We start from the raw sequence: 23,111 nt of genomic DNA on the forward strand, positions 1-23,111 counted from the left end.
AAGAAGAGAGCTAATGGTGTAGGTGGACTTCAAATTGAGTAAGGAAGAAAGGACATCAAGTGGTGTCATACAGTATGAAACAGGTAGGATCGACCGTCTATGAGTACTGTTGGGGTTAAAGGATTGATGGAATCCAAATACCAGAGGGCATGAAGTGGGAGCTAGGATTGATAGAGAAGAAATGCCTAAGACTGAGATTAGAAGTGATTGTGTTACTAGTAGAGAAACGGCCTAGAGTATACCAATGGAAGTAAGTAGCTGAGGTGGAGAGGTTAAGTGGACCCAAGAGCCAAGGGTTGAAAGGATGACTGTGAGTATATTGAAATTACTAAGAATGAAGACCGAAGTAATGTCACAGTGGGTGGAAAAGAAACGAGGGGCGTGATTGAGAGGTTGATAGAGGAAACCAACAATACCTTTATGAGTATTTTTTCCTGTTTCAAAATTTTATGGTATTTGTGACTACCAAAATAAAAATAAAACAGTAGAATTTATATTAAAGTACAATGATAAACCTTGACTGTCCATTTTCATACTAAGTTACTTTTTTTTCATTAGACTTATTATGATTTTTTAAATCTCTTTTTATTGTAAAATTCTCCCAGAGCAATTTTAGTTTTATTCAGAAGAATTTTAATTCCTTTGGGATTGTTGTTACTTGTCACAGGTTGGGTTCTCCAACAAGCGGACTCTGAGAGACAGATTAGTGTTCAGAAAGTCTAGAGAATGCACTTGGAATAAACCTTAGGATGAAAAAGAAGCCAGGTGCTGGGGCTTACTCAGAGTTTCTCTTTTTCATGTAACAAGAAGGCAGGAATAGGCAGTTCAGACCTGGTACCACTGTGCAAAGAGCCAGATCCCTTCTTCTTTCCTGCTGCAAAATCCTTTATCTGTGACTTTTGTCTTCATTATAACAAGGTGGCTATTTCAGCCTCCAGGCTGGGTCAGGAGGAAAGGTAAAAAGTAAAAGGTCCATGCCAGTTAAATCATCGACTTCTTCATCAGGGAAGTAGTGACTTTTCTGGAAACACCATGTAAGAAACTTTTGCTTTCATCTTATTAGCCTGAATTTTGATCTCATGGCCACCCTCAGTTGCCTGGAGTCCAGGGAGATGAGTATTTTCAGCTGGGTACATTGCTGCCCAGGGCAAAATTAATAGGGAGGTTTCTATTAATAGGAAAGAGGAGATTGGCAATTAGCAGTACCTGCTGTGTGGTTGTTTTCCTTTTTATTTTAAATTAATTTTCTTTGCCTATTACGTTTTTATTTTTAGACTAATAACTTCTTTTTTTTTTAAGATTTATTTGAGAGAGAGAGAACACAAGAGCACAGCTTGGGGGGAGGGGCAGAGGGAAAAGCAGAGTCCCCACTGAGCAGGGAGCCCAACGCTGGGCTCGATCCCAGGACCCCGAGATCATGACCTGAGCCAAAGGCAGACGCTTAACCAACTGAGCCACCCAGGCACCCCTAGACTAATAAGCTTCTTGTCAAAAAAGGAATAGTTGCTCATTACTTAAATTTAAAAATATAGAAAAGTAAAAAGAAAGCAATCATTTAGCAAGAAGCAATGGGTGTCACACTGAGTGAGCATCATTTCATGCTTCTCATGTGTATGTCCTTATACAGATAGAAGGAAGCATAGATGGTGGATGGAAGGAGAGAGGCAGATATATGGCTAAATGGACAAAACATTTTATAAGAACAGGATCACTCTTTGCAAGTTTTTTTTTTAAATATTATTTATTTTTGAGAGAGTGCATGAGTGGGGAAGAGGGGCAGAGGGAGAGAGAGGGAGAGACTCCCAAGCGGGGAGCCCAACTTGGGTCTCGCACCCATGATCAAGAGTCGGACATGATGCTCAACCAACTGAGCCTCCCAGATGCCCCTACAGGTTCTTTTAAATAAAACATTAGACTTAGTTTTTCTTAAATCTGTAAGAAAAAGAAACTTCATCCTAAGAAATATTATATCCCAAAAGAACCCTTTAAGAAAACAGATTTTGAAAACCACTCAAAAAATTGCCAGAATCATGCTGCTTTTAACTGCATTTTCAACTTTATACGTTATCAGTTTTCCCTTCTGTGAAATATAAGGTAGTAAAACTCTTATATCCCCCACTCACATTCCTTTTACTCATTTTTGTTGATTTCATTTTTCCTTGTTCAAGTTTATTTATTATATTTTATCCTGCAACCTTAATTCCCCTCAGCTTTTGAATTTAGGTCTTCGTTCTGATTATTAAAGAGATGGAATGCTTTTCACAGATCCCTTAGCCATAGCTTCTCCATCGTGGAATTATTTTGATTGGCTTATTTTTTGACTAAATTTTCTTAATCCATTGTTTTTTCAAGAAGGGTTCATGAGGTCCAAATTCTGCAATGTTTTCATATTTAAGTTTTCTATCCAGGCAAATTTTCATGTATAAAGGAAAAAGATACTGTCTATGTACTATTACTAAAAATAATTTCTTAGAGAAATCAAAATTAAGAATTCAAGAAGAGAGAATTCTGGTATGAAAGCATTGGCTGACTACAACTTGAATAAGAACCACCTGCCACCCTTAGCTGCCACTTCCTGGGGAGAATGACAGTGCTAGCAGATCACACCTCATTCACTGGCCACATTAATGGATCTCCAGTGACTTGGAAGGATGAATGCCAGCTTTTACAATGACTGTTTCTTTTTGAACACTTTAAGTTCTCCAGAAAACCTTCTACACGGAATAGTCCAATTACATATGACTACTACTCTGTAAAGAAAACCACTGAATGCCTGCAAAAAAGATTAGAAAGAAATCTTACTTGTTTCTTTTTTTGACTTTTCTGTATTTTCCAAATCTTTAATAACCATGTATTTTTTCACTTTTAATGAAAAAGTAAACTTTACACTTAAAAGTTAGCATCTTGAAGAAATTATATTTAAAAATATAAATTTCAAATTCTTCATTTACCTCTAAGGCAGATAAATGAATGTTTACTGACTGTTCAGCTTGTAGTATTTGAATATGGGCCTCAAGATCTCTTCAAGGTATTTCTCATAAACATTCTTTTTATTGTTTACTGAGTAATTAATTGGCCTTAGAATTATTCCTACTGTTTGGGGATTTATGAGGTACCTTAAAAGCTGAAAATTTGACCAGAACATACATTAATCACATTTTTTTAATTCAATATAATTATCAGGGTTTTATAGCAGTATTATAATCTTACTTTTTTTTTTTAAGATTTTATTTATTTATTTGAGAGACAGAGAATGAGAGAGATAGAGAGCACGAGAGGGAAGAGGGTCAGAGGGAGAAGCAGACTCCCTGCTGAGCAGGGAGCCCGATGTGGGACTCGATCCGGGGACTCCAGGATCATGACCTGAGCCGAAGGCAGTCGCTTTAACCAACTGAGCCACCCAGGCGCCCTATAATTTTACTTTTAAGTCAGATTTAGACTAGCTGTTATAAAGTTTCCATGCAATTTATATTATTCCTCTGATACTATATCTTGATACACATTATTTATGAAAAGTGTGCTTTGAAAGCACCCTTAATTTGAACTGAAGTGCTTCGTAAAGTTAATCAGCTTCTCTTTGATTCATCACTTGGATATTCTTATTTGTTATTGCTGTGACTGACTATTTTAAAGAATAGTATTTGAAATTAGTAAGGCCTGAAATTATCCCTGTCCACCCACATTCTCCTCACATTTTTTTAGCTCCGTTTATCATTTGATATGACTCTTGGGTCAATTAGCCTTCTCTGTCAGATTGAGTGAAATGTTGATTATGGGCAGCAGTTCTGACTGCAGTGAAACAGCCGTGTTACAGTTAGACCCCTGCCTCTTTCCAGACCCTCTTCTATCCTACTTTCCCATTGTATTAGTGCTTATTGTTACATGATTGCTGAATACACAGTCAACTTTGTTTGCATTTGTGGTGCTTCTGTCCTTTGTTTACAATATTTAGAAATCTTATCGGGAACAAAAGTCATCAAGCCTGCAGCTTTGGGTAAAGCAGCTCCCAAAACTGAAAGTTGCCCGGCTACTCCTAAGAAGGCTGAAGATTCTACAGAAACTGATTACTGTGTTCAGTTTCAGAATGTAAGTATTGAATTTCAAAATCACATTCATAATTTTTTCTGTTTTATAATATTAAAACTAATAAATAATGAAATTTGTTTTGCATCAAGCATGATGTGCTAATCTTACTGAAAATTTATTGATTTCTTTCCATAGCAGAACATTGTTAACCATGTCATTTTTATTCATTGTTTTTTTTTTTTCTAACCACCTGTGTTCAAACCTAGTATGTAAATATACTATAATGAAGTAATGCTTCTCCTTAAAAGGATTCTTCAGGATACCATGGTGAGAACAAGGAGACCGAGTTAATTATGTTTAAAAGAGTTCAGGAAGCAGAGGAAAAATGGAGGGGTGCACAAGCGCTAATTGAGCAAATTAAAGTTACATTCTCAGAAAAAGAGAGAGAGCTGGAAAATAAGATGGAAGAACTAAAGAGACAACAGGAAAAGGAACTCTTCAGACTGAACCAAGACAATTACATTCTTCAAGCCAAGGTACTAGACACATTGTCCTGTTTCTCCTTTTATTGATTAAAAAGAACTTGTACTCCCTGCAAAAATGCGTTGTCATCCTTTGTTTCTGGGACTGTCTTGACCTGATGTGTTTGCTGTATAAAATATGAACATGGTTGCCAAGACTGCCTCCTCACAACAGAGCCTAAATCGAACCCACTGGGAAAAAATCAAAATTTAAATTGGCTCATTTTGGTATTTTTCTTCTGTTAGCAGTCCTTTTTGAAAACAAATCCCTTAGTTCACTATGACCTTCAAAGAAGACAGTTTCAGAAAGAACTGCTATAGAAGGCCTAGATTCAGAGAATGACACTCTGTAGCATTTCTGAGTTACTCTCATCACCAGAACCATCAGCACAAAACATCACATTGTAATGATTTAGCTAGTTGGTGTTAATTCCATTGTAGTTATAGGACAGTTTTAGATCTATGCACCTTGAGTTTTCTGTTATTCTTCTCATCTCTCACTTCATCATCTCCTTTCCTAAATAAAATAATGTCTGTATTTTCTCAAAGTTAAGTAGCTTTGAAGAAACAAACAAAAAGCAGAGATGGTTACATTTTGGAGAAACAGCTGATACTGTCACTGAAGAAAAATTGAAGCAAATTCAAAAAGAAATACAGGAACAAGAGACGCTTCTTCAAGGATATCAACAGGTGTGGTGATTTTTCAGCACTTTGTGAATTTGTTCTTGAGATCCTTTGATTATAAAAAGTAAGGCATATTAAAATATTTCTGTGCTTATGTAGCGGGTAACAGGAATTCTGGCAAAAATGATTAATAATTTGACTAGTCTGAACATTTTTCATAGGCATGTAATTAAGCTGGTTAAGAGCATGGGGACACTGGGGAGGGTATGTATTGTGGTGAGCACTGTGTATTGTGTAAGCCTGATGAATCACAGACCTGTACCCCTGAAACAAATAATACATTATATGTTAATAATAATAATTAAAAAAAAGAATCCAGTGTTAGTCCTCCCTCCACCTCTTGCAGTGCAGCCTTGGGCAAATCACTTCACCTCTCTAAGCCAGTTTCCTCATCTCTGAGTGGGGATGGTAATAACAGTAGCTGCCTCGTATGATGGTTATGAAATTAAAATATGAAAGTGCAAAAAAAATAAAAGTGCAAACCAACCTCTTAGTACCTGGCACCCAGTAACCAATTAGTGAATGTTGCCTGTTAACTATTTTTAATAGCCGTATTCCTTAGACACTGCCCTTTTCTTCTTTAGTTTTCTGTAATGCTTTTCAGTAGATTATATTGATTAGTTTTGGTATTATATTCAGAAATACAAATCTGAAATTAATGGCCAGTGTGCTGAGAGTGAAAAAATTTGAATTAAATGAGAAAAAAATCTGTGTGTCCTACAAGAAGGCAAATATTTGCCATGTGTGATGGATTCTTGGTAATGCTGACTAGCCAGTCAGCCAGGACAGGTTTAGTGATCTCCAGCATAAAACTTCATCTTAGTTTCCTCCCCTTTTTTCCCTTACTCCCTTCCCCTTCTCTTTCTCACTCATTAACGTTTTCTCTTTTGACTTTTAAACATTAAGCCTGTCAATAATAAGCATTGTCATCTGAGGATAACCAGAGAAAGCATTGTCCTATCAGTGATTCATAACTTTCCTATAGATGAACTAGTACTGATTTTGTAGGGCACACTGCCCTAGAGTTAGTGAGAACCTTCCAAATCCTTTGCCTGCCATTGTGATCTTGCTGTAGAGAACACCTGTTTCTGTTTTTTGGTGGTTTTTTTTAAGATTTATTTATTTGTTAGAGCAAGAGTATGGGGCAGGGAGGGGGGAACAGTAGAAAGAGAGGGGGAGAGAATCCCAAGCAGACTCCGTGCTGAGTATGGAGCCCAGCATGGGGCTCGATCCCCTGACCCTGAGATCACGACCTGAGCCAAAACCACGAGTTGTTCACTTAACCAGCTGCGCCACCCAGGTGCCCTGAGAGCACACATTTTTAAGGAGTATGTCACAGACCCATAAGGATGCCAACCACCTTCTCCCACAAATATAACACAAAACTTGCATATCTGTATACATTACATTGCAGGTATTTAAGCACAGACCATCTTAGCAAGCACTAGGCCAGACATGGTGAGACAGTCCATGGTTTTTATTAGGTCCTCAAAGGTCCTTGGTTTTCACCAGATTCTTAATTTTTAAAAAAGTTAATAAGCCCCAGCACCTAAGCACGGATTGGTTTGAGTCACTCTTTAGTCCAAGGCTAGGGGAGAACTGGGCCTAGTATCTGCTTTGCCTTGTCCTTACACTTTCAGAAATACCTGGTCTCTAACTCCCTGCTCACAGAAAGTTCCAGAAACAAGCATGGAAGCCCATCGTGGCTGTCTATATCCAGTTACCTCATTGCAGGAAGCCAGGCTAGAATCAGAAAAAAGAGGATGCAGACAGTCCCAGTGGGCCTTTCTGCCCCTAGTCCACACAGTTAGGCTGTAGTTATTTCTGTAGCCACTCAGCCTGGTTACTCCTGTGAAATATAGCGCCTTACACTGAATTAGGATCTTGGGAATTTTTGCAACTTTGTTTTTCAAGTAAGCATTTTGGAAAGAATTGTTTTCAGGTAACAGGTTTTCTTCTGAGATGATATAAAGAGTTTTAAAAAGATTTTGCTTACTCAAAACTAAATAAACTTAAAAGACTTTGAAAACGTTTAAAGGATGTATCTGTTGTGAGCATAAATACTTATGTAAGTACCAATGACTATTAACTAAAATGTAATTTTCTGTTTATAAAAAGGAAAATGAAAGATTGTATAATCAAGTGAAAGATCTCCAAGAACAAAACAAGAAAAATGAGGAGCGAATGTTCAAGGAAAACCAGAGTTTATTCAGTGAGTTAGCTTCCTTAAAGTAAGTTCTTTTTGAATTCGTAAAATCAAATATATGTGGACTATTTCTAAACATTTTATTGTTATATTAAAAATACATTTATTTTTACTTAGAACTGAAAAAAATTTACACTTATTTATGGTTTGTAACTTTTATAGGTTTAAGATTCAGTATATTTTTCTTTTAGTACTAAATGGCTAGTAGTACATATTTTAGTATTTTTAGCATACTCATATTTGAGTTTCACATCAGTTTTAGGAAATTGAATATACAGTATTCCTCTTGATCAGTCATTAAGCCTGAGATGCTTAGCCATTTCCTAAGGAACCATGTGATTAATCATACTAAAAATATATGTATCATATAACTATCACTTAATGTTTTAGGTCAGGTTCTGTAGAAGTAGAGCCTGAGGTAGGGATCCTTATGGAGGTGATTTCTGGGAGGATAACCCTAAGGAGAAGGGGAACAAGAGAAGCAAGATGGGATAAGGGGAGGGAAGGTAAGTAAGAACGTGGTCTTAGCCAGAGACTGGCTTTATTTATGCTGTTCTTACCAGAAAGCTCAGGAAAACAGATTCGATCACAGAGTTGGTCCCACTTGAGGCAAGGGGAGCAATCTTTTATACCCTCAAACTAGTCAGTCCCTGGGTGAGGTATGCCCCAGGAAGAGAGTGGGGGATATCCTCTAGGCCAGGGGGCAGAGGCTGCTATTTGGCTGAGGGCATTTCTCCAGAGAAGAACTTGTGAGTTGTTATTAACCAGCACTCGGCCCGGCAGGCTCAGGGAGCACCAGCACCTACTTAGGAATCCTATTTCAGACTGTAAGATCTGTAAGATCTTTTAGATAATACTACATCCAACTTTAACATATTAAGTGAAAAAGCTGAACTCATAAACATGGGTAAGTTAGGGTACTATCTTTTAGGAAATGGCTCACCAGTTATGTGTCACTTCACATAGACACCTGATCACTTAGATGGGATTGTTATTAGAAGAAGCTTCTTTGGGGGCGCCTGGGTGGCTCAGTCAGTTAAGCGTCTGCCTTTAGCTCGGTTGTGATCCCTGGGTCTTGGGATCGAGTCCTGCATCAGGCTCTCTGCTCAGCGGGGAGCCTGCTTCTCCCTTTCCCTCTCCCTGCTGTCCCCCCTGCTTGTGCTCTCTCTCCCTCTGACAGATAAATAAATAAAATCTTTTTTTTTAAGATTTTATTTATTCATCTGAGACACACACAGAGAGAGAGAGAGAGAGAGCATGAGCAGGGAGAGAGGGAGAGGGAGAAGCAGGCTCCTCGCTGAGCCAGGAGCCCAATGTGGGGCTCGATCCCAAGACCCTGGGATCATGACCTGAGTCGAAGGCAGACGCTTAATGATCTGAGCCACCCAGGCGCCCCAAATAAATAAAATCTTAAAAAAAAAAAAAGAGGGCACCTGGGTGGCTCAGATGGTTAAGCGTCTGCCTTTGACTCAGGTCATGATCCCAGGGTCCTGGGATCGAGTCTCACATCGGGCTCCCTGCTCAGCGGGGAGCCTGCTTCTCCCTCTGCCACTCTCTCTCTCTCTCTGTCTCTTATGAATAAATAAATAAAATCTTAAAAAAAAAAGAAGCAGCAGCAGCAGCTTCTTTGGCCTTGAATGTATGACCCCAAGAATGTATGACCCCAAGCCAGTTGTGATAATCTGCACAGTTCTGATGCATGAAAGCATTTATATCTGATTTCTTTCCAATCAAGTATGCTTCAGTAAAGCATTCTAAAATATCACATCTTATATTACATGGGTTTAAAAGAGATCTATTCCCGGATCCCAGACTGAAGCTTTAAATGCACTTTCACAATGAAATAGAGGGTTTCTTTACATTAGGATTAGATGATTTTAAATACAGTCCTAAACTCCTTGTATAATGTTTCTGGAAAACCAGAAAAATTGATTCTAACTCCAAATAATAGACTGTGTTTGGTTTTGTTTGTCATTTACCATGTGTATGATTGGTGATTTGTGTCTCTTAGAAAGGAGTCTAGAATGATGTAGCAGGGAAGATGTAACACCACAGGAGAAATGCAGCACATCTTTCTCGCACATTGGGTTTTGTTTCTCTGAGAATTAGTAGAAGGTATTTTTATATTATAAAGAAAGCAAGACGTTAGTGTTTTGATTCTTTTAAGTTGAATAAACATCTCCCTTATACCTCTTTTACTATTTTACTATTTTAATGTTTAGACTAAATAACCTTTTTTTCTTCAGTGGCTCAAATAGTTGCAATGTCCATTAGATTTTTTTAATTTTAAGAATTGTGTATTTTGCATTGAAAGGAGTACTTTGTTTAAAAAAATATTGTAATTTTTCAAAATAAATCAGAGAACAGATGCACAAAAGTCGTTTCCTGTCTCAAGTAGTTGAAGATTCAGAGCCCACCAAAACCCAGAATTTTACAGATCTGTTAGCAGAACTACGGGTGGCACAGGTAAGTTGCATAAGTATAGTAAAGAATTTATTATTAAAATTTCCGTATGTGTAAAAAAAAATCTGTTTTTGTAATTTATGAATAGATAAAATCTGTTATAAATTTCATACCATTAAAAAATTTAGGTATATCTGAAATTAGCATTTAATATACATGTGACCTTAGAGAAAATGACATAGTACTGGTTTTCGATTGCATCCTCTTTATTTTATTTTTTTAATTTAATTTAATTTTATGATGTTAGTCACCATACAGTACATCATTAGTTTTTTTTTCATTTTATTATGTTAATCACCATACATTACATCATTAGTTTTTGATGTAGTGTTCCATGATTCATTGTTTGCGTATAACACTCAGTGCTCCATGTATCCTCTTTATAATCCAGCCTCTCATCTAGTGATCATCAGATGGAGCCATACTGGAGGCATAACCTTACTTAGGGCAGATATACCTTATTTCAAAAATTCCTTATTAGAAATGTAAGCTAAAATAGGAAAATACTTTGAAGGTGATTATTCAGCTTAAAACGTTAAGTGGCTTTTTACCAGTCTTCAATGAACTGTGCACTTCTAGAAGGCAGAGACTATGTCTACAAAATATTTGCTTCCCATGTACTTAACACAGACGTGAAATACAATAGCAGCTCCATAACTTTTTTCTTTATTTTTATTGAATCATATTATAAAGGATATGGCTTAGAATTTTCTAAAGCGGTATTTACCAGTGGGAGATGTTTTGGAATTTGGGGCAAGTTAATTTTATTTTAGGCAGAACAGTTCCATGTACTGCACTATTTTTGTCATCCCTATCCCCAGGAAGTATGTGCTCACTGCCACATTTCCGAACTTGTCCCCTGTGGGATGTAGTTAATTCTCCCCACTCCCTCCCATTAAGAACCATGGCATGAAACTAAAAAAGCCCTTCTAACCTATTTGAATGACTGTATGAATTAGAAAAATGCCAAATACGTACACTTTTTAACGAGAAATTATATAAAGTTTTGTTACGTAGAAATGTAAACATACCCTGGTTTAATAACATGTTTAGCAGGCTTTTGTGGTATATAAGATGCAGCTTCAAATATGAATCTATTTGGCAACTTTCTTCAGGTGCATGTGTGCATGTATAGCATGATTAAAGAGGTAGGGTAGTTAGGCAGATAGGTTTAGAAGAAAGAGTGAATAGTTGGACTCTCCCTAACTCCCTTGCCAGTAGGCCTCAAAAATTAGCAAGTTAAAAGAGAAATTAATATCACTGTGTTTTATGAAGGCTTGGAAAACCATAGTAAGGTTTCAAGCCAAACATCAGCTTTATTCAAATTGTTTTTAGCAACCTTTTAAAAGTGCTGTTTTGAAAATATTTTCTGATAGGAAACTAAAACTTGCACTAGAAACATCAGAAAATGCTGGACAAAATAGAATAAACATCTTGTAAATGCAAAATGTAAAAGCTCTCAGGAAAGTGAGAGAACTCTCTAGGGACCAGAAATGAGGAGGGATAAAAACCTAACAGTAAACATCTGCTCCTAGGCCTTCAGTTTAGTAGCCACAGGCTGGAGCTTTAACAGCAAAGTGGAGACAGGACACCTGGAGTTCAGCTGGCCTTACCCTTCAGTACGGCAGCAGACTAGGAAAACATCCACCCACCATCACAAGGGGCTAAGATGTCAAGAAACTTTTCTGTTTTAACTGGATTGCTAGATAGGATAGGGAGAAAGTGACAACATGGTTGGATCTAGAGGGTATCATGCTAAGTGATAAGTCAAAAGAAAACAAATGCGTATGATTTCACTTACATGTGAAATAAACGAGCAAACAAAACAGACTTGTAGGTGCAGGAAACAAACTGTTGGTTACCAGAAAGGGGTGGGGGGTGTTGGAGGGCAGGTGAAATATAAATTACCAGTTATAAAATAAGACACAGGGGTGTAATGGACAGCATAGGGAATCTAGTCAATAATGTACTAACTTTGTGTGATGAGAGATCATAACTAGACTTACCATGGGGATCATTTCATAATGTATAAAAATATCAAGTCACTATGATGTGCACCTGAAACTAACAGGATATTTATTGTATGCCAGTTATACTTCAATATTTTTTTAATTAAAATCTCTTTGGCTACTGTGAGAATAGACTAGCTGCTAAAAGTGGAAGAGGCACACTAGTTAGGATGTTATTGTAGTAATCCAGGAGAAGTGAGAACAGTTCATTGGGAGGTCTTTAGGCTATGTTGAGTTAGATGATTAGAATTAATCTAGTAGGCTATGGGGAATTATTAATAATTTGGCGGGGTGGAAGAACATGATGACACCAGAACTAAATTTAGGAAAAATAATTATGTATTTATAAAAAATACGTATGTAGAATTTACGATGGATGGGGTAAAAGAGAGCCTATACCACAATTTTTTTTGTGGCTAGAAATAATTTGCTTTTGTAACTCTATGACTATCAAGAAAGAGAAAAACAGTTTATTGGAAGACGTCAAAAGACTGAAGCAAGACAAACAAGCTCTTGAAGTAGACTTGGAAAAAATGAAGAAAGAGAGAGACCAAGCCAAAGATCAGATTGCATATGCCACAGGTAAGACGCTGAGCTGAAACAGTTTACCTTTATACTCATAAGTGTTCTAATCTTGAATTTAAGTAACAGTTGCTATTACTACTTAAGGAATCAAAATGCTATTCCTTTAAGTATGTTGTAATTTTAGAAAATTTTTAAAAAACCAATTAATAGGTATGTACATTTGATTGGTTTTAGCAGGAATAATTGCAGGATCAGAAAAAATCAAGGATTATTTTGAATTTGTGGCATCTTGTATTTATTCATGTTCATGTCTGTCACCCTAGCTAGATGGTGACCTTCCTGAGGGCATGGTCTGCCTTTTTGTCCCTGGGTCTGAAACTTAGGCTCTCAAGTATTTGCCAAATGAACAAATAACACTGTACTGTGTTTATAGAAAACACAAGGATAAATGTGACATTCTCTGCAAGGGAAAACAAAGGAGAGTAAGATAAGAATGCAGAAAAGTTTAGTATTTTAAAAATTACAAATAAACATGAGACATGGTACTATGATACTACACAGGGCTTTTAAGGAAGAGTAGCATTTGAGCTGGGTCCTGACAGATTGGAAGACACAGAAGTGAAGGGATGGAGGGAGGTTGCTGGAGTGTGTTTCTTGAGCATGTTATTGAGTGCGCCTATGGATTGGAGCTTAGGATGACAGAACCCAGGGCTAGAAAAGTGGATCAGAGGAGCCCTTGTGAGGGTCTTTCTGCTGTGATATTATGATCTTCAGTGTAAAGTATGTACAATAAAATCCACTTACCTGTTTGTAAGAAAATTACATTTGCTTTCCTCATCTGTAAAATAGAATAATAATAATAATAGTGTCCATCATGTTTGTTTTATTAAATGAAATCATGCATGGTAAACACTATTGTTTCCCGTTGCAATTTTTAATATAATTATAGGAATTCATGTTTATTATTTCTTGGATCCAACATTCATTGTCCCATGGAAACAACTTTGCTTTTATAATGAAAGTGGGAAAATAACTGATTTATCAAAAAATTTATACACAGCCAATTTTGCTATGAATTTGAGGATTTGGACTTTGAAGATAGTCTTCATTGCTCTTTACTAATTGATTAATAAACTGGACATTACATTGCAAAGATCATTTTTTTTCATAATGCTTTCATTATATAGGCATTGATTTTCATGTAATTTAGTTTATTTCCATATTTTGGAAAATTACAATCAAGTTCAGGAGTTCCTTTTTCTTATAGGTGAAAAATTATACGAAATAAAAATTTTAGAAGAAACACATAAACAAGAAATCAGTCGTCTGCAAAAAAGATTACAGTGGTATGCTGAAAATCAGGAACTTCTGGATAAAGATGCAGTTCGGCTTAAAGAAGCAAATGAAGAAATTGAGAAGCTCAAACTTGAGGTAGTAAGATCATTTTAGAAAGTATTTCTGTGATGAACCCTATTCAACAATTAGTTCTTCTTAGCCTTATAAGTGTAATTGAGTCAATACCTTAAACATTTTAATAATGAAAATAGCTGGTTTGGGTTTGCTCTTAGAGATGTGTAGTCTGTTTTCGATTAGACTGAGAATAAATCTAAGCTCCTTTTCATAACCCGTCAGGTCCCTGTATTGTCTGAACCCTGTCTGCCTCTCCAGCCTCATCTGTATGTATCACACTCCACACGTCACTCTCCTGCAGCCACACCAGACCTCCCTCTGATTCTTGAACATGCTTGCTCCACGGGTTGCCTTGGTCTAGATTACTCTGGCCTGGTTTCTTCCATGTCTCACTCCTCATTCAAGTCTCAGCTCCAGTTTCTACTCCCCAAAAAGACGTTTCCTGATCTCCTCATCTAATGGAGCTACCAATCCTGCCCCCTTCTGACCTTTCTTCCCAATCTGTCACTCTGTTTTATTTTCTTCATAGCACTTGTCACTCTCTGAAGTTATTTTACTTACTCGTTGATTTAATTTACTCGTTGATTTAATTTATTAGCTTATCATGTGTCTCCTCCACTGGAGTGCAGGCACTATGAAAGCAGGCTTATCTTGTTTGCCCTCCATATCTCCAGCACAGTGCCCTATCTGGGAATTCATAAATGAATGAATGAATACATTATGCATCTCTCCTGGGGTTTCTCTGGTGTGTTTTAAATATGCTTCTTAACATTTTCTTTACCTTTTGATAGGTTGAGAAACTGAAAGCTGAATCTGGAAATCCATCTATTCCGCAGAAGATACGTTTAAAAGAGAAAGCAGCTGATGCCAAAAAAATTCAGGATCTAGAGCGACAAGTATGTGTTCAGGGTAAATTTTCACTAAGTTATTTTATATACAGTGCATTTTTGTTTTCTCTCGTTTCAGTGGTTCCTACAAAATATAATTGACCTGAAAATTCTTGTTTTTATTAATTTATTCTAATATAGAACTGCCCTTTAAATACTTGATATACAATAAAGTGACAGTAATAAAAGTAGTAAACAAAATCATTTTATATAGTCTGTGTCTTTCTGCATAAAGAATGTGTAGGCTGTTGTGCCTCATTGGATGGTAGACCTGTGGATGAAACGTTATTTTGTATTCCAGCTCTATTAGACATCTAGACACAAGCAGCATTTTAAAACTCTGGGTATAGAGTTAGGATTCCTTCTCCTAATGAAAGTTTGGTGAGAAAGGAGTACAGGAAAGGAGATCCTTGAGTTGGGAACATGTTAGAAGTGCTTGGGAAGTGTTGCAAAATGCCCTGGAAATAGAACATTTAGCCTTCCAAAAAGCTGGCCTTAATTTTGAGTTCTTGCTCACTGTCAAGTTTCGAAATATTCATTTCATGGTCTGGGTAGCTGGGAGACCTTTTCAAAAATCATATAGTGATGCTGATTAGGATAAAGATGTTTTTTCATTGAAGTAGTTATTTTGTAGGGTGGAATATTAACTTTTCTCCTTCTGTTTTTAAAGCTGTAATGTAACATTTGTATTCATAACTCAGTATTAAAACAAAATAAGAATTTCCAGCCCTGTCCATAAAAGGGAGCATGCATCTGTAGTCAAATCATGACACTTCAATGTACGGCCATTATTCCCTCACAAACCCAAAACTGTGAGGTCATCACTGGGCTGAATATTATCCCAGTTTTATGAGAGAAGGAAAACTAAGCAAAAAATTAACTTTGTTACTTTTACAGGACCTGTTCTTATATTAAAAGGTATGATTTTTAGTTGGGCTCAGTAGCCAGGAAAGAAATAGGACAGAGTGTCTTGAAGAGCTACAAATATTCTGAAATCACTACAGTCCAGGATTGCTTGGCTATTTTTCAGTGCTGAAGATTTAAATTAGCTAATGTAGATGAAGCCATCCGGATCGGTGAGAGAAACAAGACCAGAGAAACTTCTTCTCCACCTGATGACTTTAAGAGAAACAATGTAGAACTAAATGTGTCAGAGTAAAAAACTGAAGCGTGCTTAAAAGCAAAATTAAGGCTTGAAATGATCCATATTGACTAGAAATATAGCACTTGGTACAGGTTACCTTTCTCTTTTATTAATGGTTTCATTAAAAGTTTATTGGTTTACCATTTTAAACTATATCTTTCTAAAATATTACTCATTAATAGTATTTTGTGTAGTTTGCTGCATGTACATTTCAGATCTTATTCTGTTCCCATGAACATTTTTATCCTGATGATTTTAAACCTTAACATATATTTTAAAATCAAGGTATATCACAGTATATTCAGAATCATTTTGGAGCCATGTTCTGAAATAGATTAATTATAGAATAATGAATAGCAATTAATAATCTCCTTTTCTAAATAATATATAAGTAAAAATGGGACTAGTTAATTAGATGCATGTTATAATGAAAATTTCAGATTATGTGCTGTTTTTTACTCATGCTTTTATTTAATGGAATATTCCATAGTTTAATTTCCACTGAGAATATTTAAAAAAGCATTTACTTTGTAGGAGAGCCACACTGATATCAGTGACCAAAGAATAATATTGAAAAGCAAAATTAAAGAAAATATAAATAAAATCAAATTTTCCCCCAAAATGTAATAAACATTTAAGAAATCAAAATTAGATTAAAACATTTCTTAAAATTTTAAGTGAAAGCATTAATTATGAATGTTATAAACCATTTTTAAAAATTGAGATCTTTTCCAATATATATGATGTGTTATGTGTATGTATATACTCACATGCTTAGATCTCCAAATAACTAGATTTTTTTTTTAAGATTTTATTTATTTATTTGACAGAGACACAGCGAGAGAGGGAACACAAGCAGGGGGAGTGGGAGAGGGAGAAGCAGGCCTCCCGCTGAGCAGGGAACCCTATGCGGGGCTCGATCCCAGGACCCTGGGACCATGACCTGAGCCGAAGGCAGACGCTTAACGACTGAGCCACCCAGGCGCCCCATAACTAGATTTTTAATACCAGAGAAAGCAAAGCTTTGAAAATGTTGCAGATGAAATTACCAATATTTGTATCTGGATATATTTCAATTTATGGTACATATGTGAATGTGCAAGCTGTCTTCGTGAATGGAAATATTTGCTTTTAACTTTGCAAATGATGAGATCCTTGAATACTTAACATGAACAATATTCAATCTATAAACAGGATTTTGAGCACCAGCAACCCATTGTGCCTTAGGGAAAAGTAGTTTTTGAGACCAGATCATAATAAAAGACAATATTAACAAGCCCTTACGGTATGCTGGGCATTCTGCTAAGCACTTTACCAAGATAAATGTCATTGGATCCTCACTTAAATTTATCAGTGCCATGAAATTGGTATTGTTGTCATTCCCACTTTACCTCTCATGTGCTATTTTATTGTATTGTATGCTCAGAGGGTAGAAAACTGCTCAACAAAGAATTTTATGTTTTAATATGTTTTTCTAAGATACCTTAACCATAATACCTTTAACAAAAATAAGTATACACACATGCACATATATAATATGCTCCAGTTTCTGTGGGCCTTGGCACTGTTCTTTCTTATAGAAAGACCATTAAAATATATTATTGTTTAATAGACCAAATGAAAAGTAGTCTTTTGTGAAGACTTCATTAAATATTATCTAATCCTCCTTGCTTTCTAATTGAAAGAAGTAACTTTAAAATAGATCAGACTTCATTTGGAGGGGGACATCGGTAGGAGGGATGAGGTTGGGTGGAAACTGTTGCAGGTAGGGGCAGGTGCTTAGGAAGCTATGTGTTTATTGCAAAAATTCTGTATGCAGAAATGTGCATATAAGTCATTTTTCAATTAACAGATAGTATAAACATGGTCATCTGAGGGAGTCTGTGGGAAAAAAGGAAAGAGCATCGTCCTCAGAAACATGGGCTATTACTACTACAATAGAAAGTCCCAAGATCTATTTCAAATAAATATAAGAGGATTTCTATAAATTAACCAGTACTAAACTAGACATCATACTATAGGGTTTTAAAATCAGATAATGTAGCGATACAAAATTTGAAATTAATCCATGTTTTTGTGCATTTGATTCAGTCTTAAGATGTGATACAAACATCTCTTTGAAATCTAGACATGACTGATAGAGCATAATCTAGATTTATACATCAAACTGCTTAATTTTAATATATTTGTGACCTTACATATATGCAAAAATATTTTAAAAGGTTAAGGAAATGGAAGGCATTCTAAAGAGAAGATACCCCAATTCTTTACCTGCTTTAATATTGGCTGCATCAGCAGCTGGTGACACAGTGGATAGAAATACAGTGGACTTTATGGAAAAAAGGATAAAAAAACTAGAGGCTGATTTGGAGGGCAGAGATGAAGAAGCAAAGAGAAGCCTTCGGACCATGGAACAGCAGTTCCAGAAAATGAAGGTAAGAGCCAGCTAGACCCTCAGGGTCTCAGTATGATGGGCGCTGGGCACTTCTCAGGTCTCATTTTTACAAATTCCTAAACATCCTAAAAAACCTTTGCCTATAAAACCTTTGCCATGAGTGTCAGCAGATGCGAAAGAAACCTAGAGCCATCCTATCTTCTTTGTTCTCCTTCAGCAACTTTTCTTTTTGTTTCAAGCATGGAAAATCAAGCGCAGGGCCCCCTCTCAGTGATAGTAGAATTAGTGGAAATTAAGTCATGAAAAGGCAGAGTAAAACACCTCTGATGTATATTCAATAAAAAATTGTTTTTTAATTACCATGGTTGAAAATACTTTTTTGAAATTTCCCTAGATAAGGGAGAAGGGAATAAGAAGAATATGTCTTGGGGTAGAGCAGGGGGCCGGGCAATGCCTGTTGAAAATGTCTTTCTGAGTTTTCTGATCCTTCATGAGGAAAGAATTTGAAAATACAAGTGCTAGGATGACCAAGTATAAAAGAAGATGTGGTATTTCATTTACTTTTAAAAATTTGTTGAGCACACAGTTTCTGCGGTAATTCATGCTAGATGCTTTCACAGACGTTTTAGTTCATCCTGCATCATCCTTCAGTCACTGGTGAGAAATAGATATTGCTACGCTACTTTACAGCTAGGGCAACAGAGATGTTCATAACAGAGATGTTCACAACAGAGATGTTCACATCTTGCCTGAGGTGCTACTGCTGGTGAGGGTTAGAGCAAGGCATCAAATCCTAGGCCATGCTACTTCTAGGAAGCAGATCTTATTCTCCACAGATTTACATCCTGAGAGAAGCAACAGATGATAGGATATTAGATTCCAGAAACAGTGAAAGGTTGAAAACCTGGCAGTACATTGGCCTGCTAGTTAATTTAAGGTCCTGTCAAGGAAGTTGGGCTATTTTTCAAATCTCTCAGTTCTCTGCCTGGTTCTCTTTCTTCTCTCACTCTCCTAACTTCCAAGATGGACTTCTCTTTAAACCACCCAGTTTTCAACCATGCTTACCTTCCTCGCTTTCTGCTCCAGTTCACCCATCTCTTTCTCCACTCCTCCTCTCACACAAATCTGTGTTTCTGAGGAGATGGCCCAGTTGTGAGAGTAGGGCTGTCACAGGTGTGTAGGTGTCTGGTCTCGCGAATTCCCTCAGTGCTACTTGACAAGCCTATTGCTATGGCTAATCGATTTCTTCTATTCCCCGAAACGTTCACTCCAGACCTCCTTCCATCAAGTTCATCTGACCCCACACTACTTTTAAATAGACTGCCTCCTATCCGAAGGAGACTGCAGTGCAGTGGAAAACACAGGCTTTTAGAGTCAGACCAGCCTTCTGTCCAGGCCCAGTTTCACCATTATGGCTTCATGACTTTGCACTAGTTACTTCAGCTTGCTGAGTCTCTCATATGTAAAGGCGATAATAACTGACTTAGTGCCAGTTATACCACTTTTACTCCTAAATTGCTTTCAGTTCCTCTGTCCCTTTTTATCACCATGTCAGTCTACGGCCATCATTCATAAAAAATGGCTGGATAACTGTTGTAATCTCCTGACTAGTCTACACATACCCACTTCACCCCATCCATCCTCTAATCAGCTCTTAACAGTAAAGCCAAAATTATATTTCCATATCCCTCAGTCTTAGACACACACACACACACACACACACACACACACACACACACACACACACACACACACACACACACACACACCCCTACACCCCTACCTTTATTTATATCCCTCAATAACTTCCTGTTCCTCTTAGGATAAATAAATGGCCTATAATTCCATGTATGGCCAGACCCCACTCGCTGTCCAGTGTGTTCTCCCACGATGCTTTCTCTGTCCTGTTATGCTAACGTTTCTCCTACTTGCCATGTTTGCTGCAGCCACACATGTTGGCAGACTCTTGCCTCTGCCCACCTCGTTCACAGTTAAGATATTCCTGTCCTTCAGCTCTCAGTCCAGGCGTTGCTATCCCAGTGAGAGCTTCATGGACTCCCTAGTAGACAAATTATCTCACAGGCACTCTAGTCCCATGCACTTCTCCATTGCATCCACCACATTTTCCGGCCATTTTGATTGGATCATGAGTGACCGCTCTCCCTGTCTAGCTTCTGGACTTCATGATGGCTGGGACTGTTCTGCTTTTACTCACCATTGTGTTCCATCATTCAGCAAGGTGCCTGACACAGAGCAGATGCTAAAATATTTTACTTAATAATCCCTAATTCATAGGATATTGGGGGATAGAGTGGCAAAGTATATGTAAAGCCCTACTGCCTTGTCTGAAGTGCAGCAAACATTCAATAAATCATTATAATAATTCAACTGGTATTAGCATTCCACTCACCAAATAAAGGCATGAATTCCAACCCCCTACCCTATTTTTATATATCTAAATCTACCCACCCTGACTTTTCTCTTTTTGCGTTTCCCTACCCCATGCCCCTCCTGTCCCTGCTCACTCTGTCACTTCTTTTCATTTCTGGTTCCCAGTACATGCCAAACATTAGATTGCCTTTACATGTATTCTTCCTATTTCCAAAATGCCCCTGCTTCCACTTATCCTCAAATTTACACTCATCTCTCAAGCCCAAACTTAAATGTGCTCCCTCTGTTGCAGTCTTCCGACCTTCTCTCAGGCCTCCAGACACACTGAGGTGCGTCATCATCCCCGTTGCATGTATTCATAGGCCCGTTATCACAGTTGTCCTAGGACATTGAAACTTGCCATATCACTCTCCTGATCAGGCTGTGAACTGTTTGAAGGCTGCGCTTCTTTATCTTTAGAATCTGGCACAGTGCCTGGCACACAGCAGTAGCTCAATAAATATTCATTGAATGAATGAACAAACACTGTAGTGCCTCCCTCCACAGAGTAACCTATTTAGGTTATTTTGTTTGTAATACTAAAGCTCCAGTATAACAAATCGAAGCTGATTTACTCCCTATGAGATTCCTAAATCGATACTAGGAAGTTGAAAATGTACTATTTCTTAAAGATTTCAGAGCCCCCAATTGCTTTCCCTATTTCTCCTGAAAGCATACAGTTTGTCAGTTTGCATAGAGAAGGGTACATAATAATAGGTTCGATTGTGATACTTAAAATAAGTTTTGGGGTGTAGAGAAATGTGTAATTTTCGTTTATAAAGAAACACATTGTGAAATTATACAACATATGGAGAATATATACCATTATGCCCTTTTAAGATGAGGACTTCAGTACATTTGACTGAGGGAACTCAGAGTTGGAGGCATTAGAATATGTAATGAGTGCCTGAATGAAGGAATAGGTAGGACCCAGAAGAACGCAGGGCTTCAGTAACGAATGACCTACTTAGCAGTGGTTTTGACATTACATGGATTCTTTTCTTCAGATTCAGTATGAACAGAGACTAGAGGAGCAGGAGCAGCTACTTGCCTGCAGATTAAAGGAGGCACCCCAGAACCACCCTGACAGTGCCTGCAGGGTTGAAGCACTAGAGAAGGAGCTCGACGACATCAAGGAAGCCCATCAACTCACTGTAAGAAAACTTGAAGCTGAAATAGACATTCTTAAACATCAAAATGCTGAATTGGAACTCAAGAAAAATGATAAAGATGATAAAGATTTCCAGCCTATAGAATTCCAGATAGAACAAGCTCATGCTAAAGCTAAGCTGGTGAGACTTAATGAGGAGCTGGCCGCGAAGGGGAGAGAAATACAAGACCTTTCAAAAACTGTGGAGAGGCTTCAGAAGGAAAGAAGGATGATGCTGTCTAATCAGAACTCTAAGGGTAAAGAGGAAGTGACTGCAAAAAGGGTGAAGAAAGATGGTTTGCATTCAGGTAAAGGAAGTGCTAACTCATTCCCTGGAACCCTGGATGGCAAGCTTTACCAGCCACATACTTTTACTGATTCCCATGTTTCAGAGGTTTTACAAGAAAACTGCAGATTGAAAAATGAACTGGAGAGATTAATTGTGGAGAGGAATGAGCTAAAGATGAAATCTGAAGCAGCAGTGAACCAATTTGAAAATTCCATGAAAAGGTAAAATGTGAATCTGTAATTATATGGGGACATATAAAGATAAAAACATCAAAATTATAAGAAGTATTTCCTCTGGTAGTTTTACCCTGAACTGAATTCATTGCCAAATTTTAAGAAATTGCATTACATTGCTAAGCATAGATCTCTTTCAGAGTAGGATCCTCTACCTGTTGGAAGCCCAGATTCTGATAAACCTGAATCTCCATGTCAACCTGAACCATGTCCTCGGGCTGACAAATCCTGTCTTTCTGCATTTATCTAGGTAGTGTTAATAAGCTGACCCATTGGGCCTTTTTGCAAATGAATGTCATCATTGATGAGAGACTGCAGAAAACAGCTATTACTAAAACTAGTTGAACATGTGCGCCTGGGTAGCTCAGTCATTTGGGCGTGTAACTCTTGGTTTCGGCTTGGGTCATAATCTCATAGGTCCAAGCCCTGTGTCAGGTTCCACGCTCAGCAGAAAGTCTGCTTGAGTTTCTCTTCCTCTGCCCCTCCCCTCCGCCTCCGCTCATGTGCTCTCTCTCTCCCCGCTCTCTAAAATAAATAAGTCTTTAAAAAAAAAAACAAAACTAGTTGACATTCTAAGAGGAAAAGGTCTTCTTTTCCAAAGTAACTCTTCAAATTAATCTAGTGCTCACATCCATTCACGCCTTGAAGAACTTCCGTGCTTATCCCTTTCCTTCTCAAAATCACTAGTCTACTGTCTCTTTCCTCTGAGCCCTTCTAACATGCTCAGATCTTTTTCACT

The 23,111-nt window shown here is 37.4% G+C and overlaps 1 protein-coding gene across 6 annotated transcripts in view; it reads left to right on the forward strand.

The window, feature by feature from the left end:
• Positions 1-23,111, forward strand: part of CEP162 (centrosomal protein 162) — a 99,854-nt gene that overhangs the window by 48,261 nt on the left and 28,482 nt on the right. For 5 of the 6 annotated variants that reach the window (XM_027604135.1, XM_027604138.1, XM_027604140.1 and 2 more), the window contains 10 exons: positions 3,953-4,086; positions 4,335-4,562; positions 5,097-5,237; positions 7,350-7,462; positions 9,798-9,903; positions 12,365-12,491; positions 13,702-13,865; positions 14,636-14,740; positions 18,098-18,310; positions 21,708-22,360. In XM_027604135.1, the coding sequence (XP_027459936.1) occupies positions 3,953-4,086; positions 4,335-4,562; positions 5,097-5,237; positions 7,350-7,462; positions 9,798-9,903; positions 12,365-12,491; positions 13,702-13,865; positions 14,636-14,740; positions 18,098-18,310; positions 21,708-22,360 (1,984 nt within the window). The remainder of the gene's footprint in view (positions 1-3,952; positions 4,087-4,334; positions 4,563-5,096; positions 5,238-7,349; positions 7,463-9,797; positions 9,904-12,364; positions 12,492-13,701; positions 13,866-14,635; positions 14,741-18,097; positions 18,311-21,707; positions 22,361-23,111) is intronic. The other variant, XM_027604139.1, reaches the window with a different exon arrangement.

Source organism: Zalophus californianus, chromosome 7, assembly GCF_009762305.2.
Source record: "Zalophus californianus isolate mZalCal1 chromosome 7, mZalCal1.pri.v2, whole genome shotgun sequence".
Lineage (NCBI taxonomy): Eukaryota > Metazoa > Chordata > Mammalia > Carnivora > Otariidae > Zalophus > Zalophus californianus.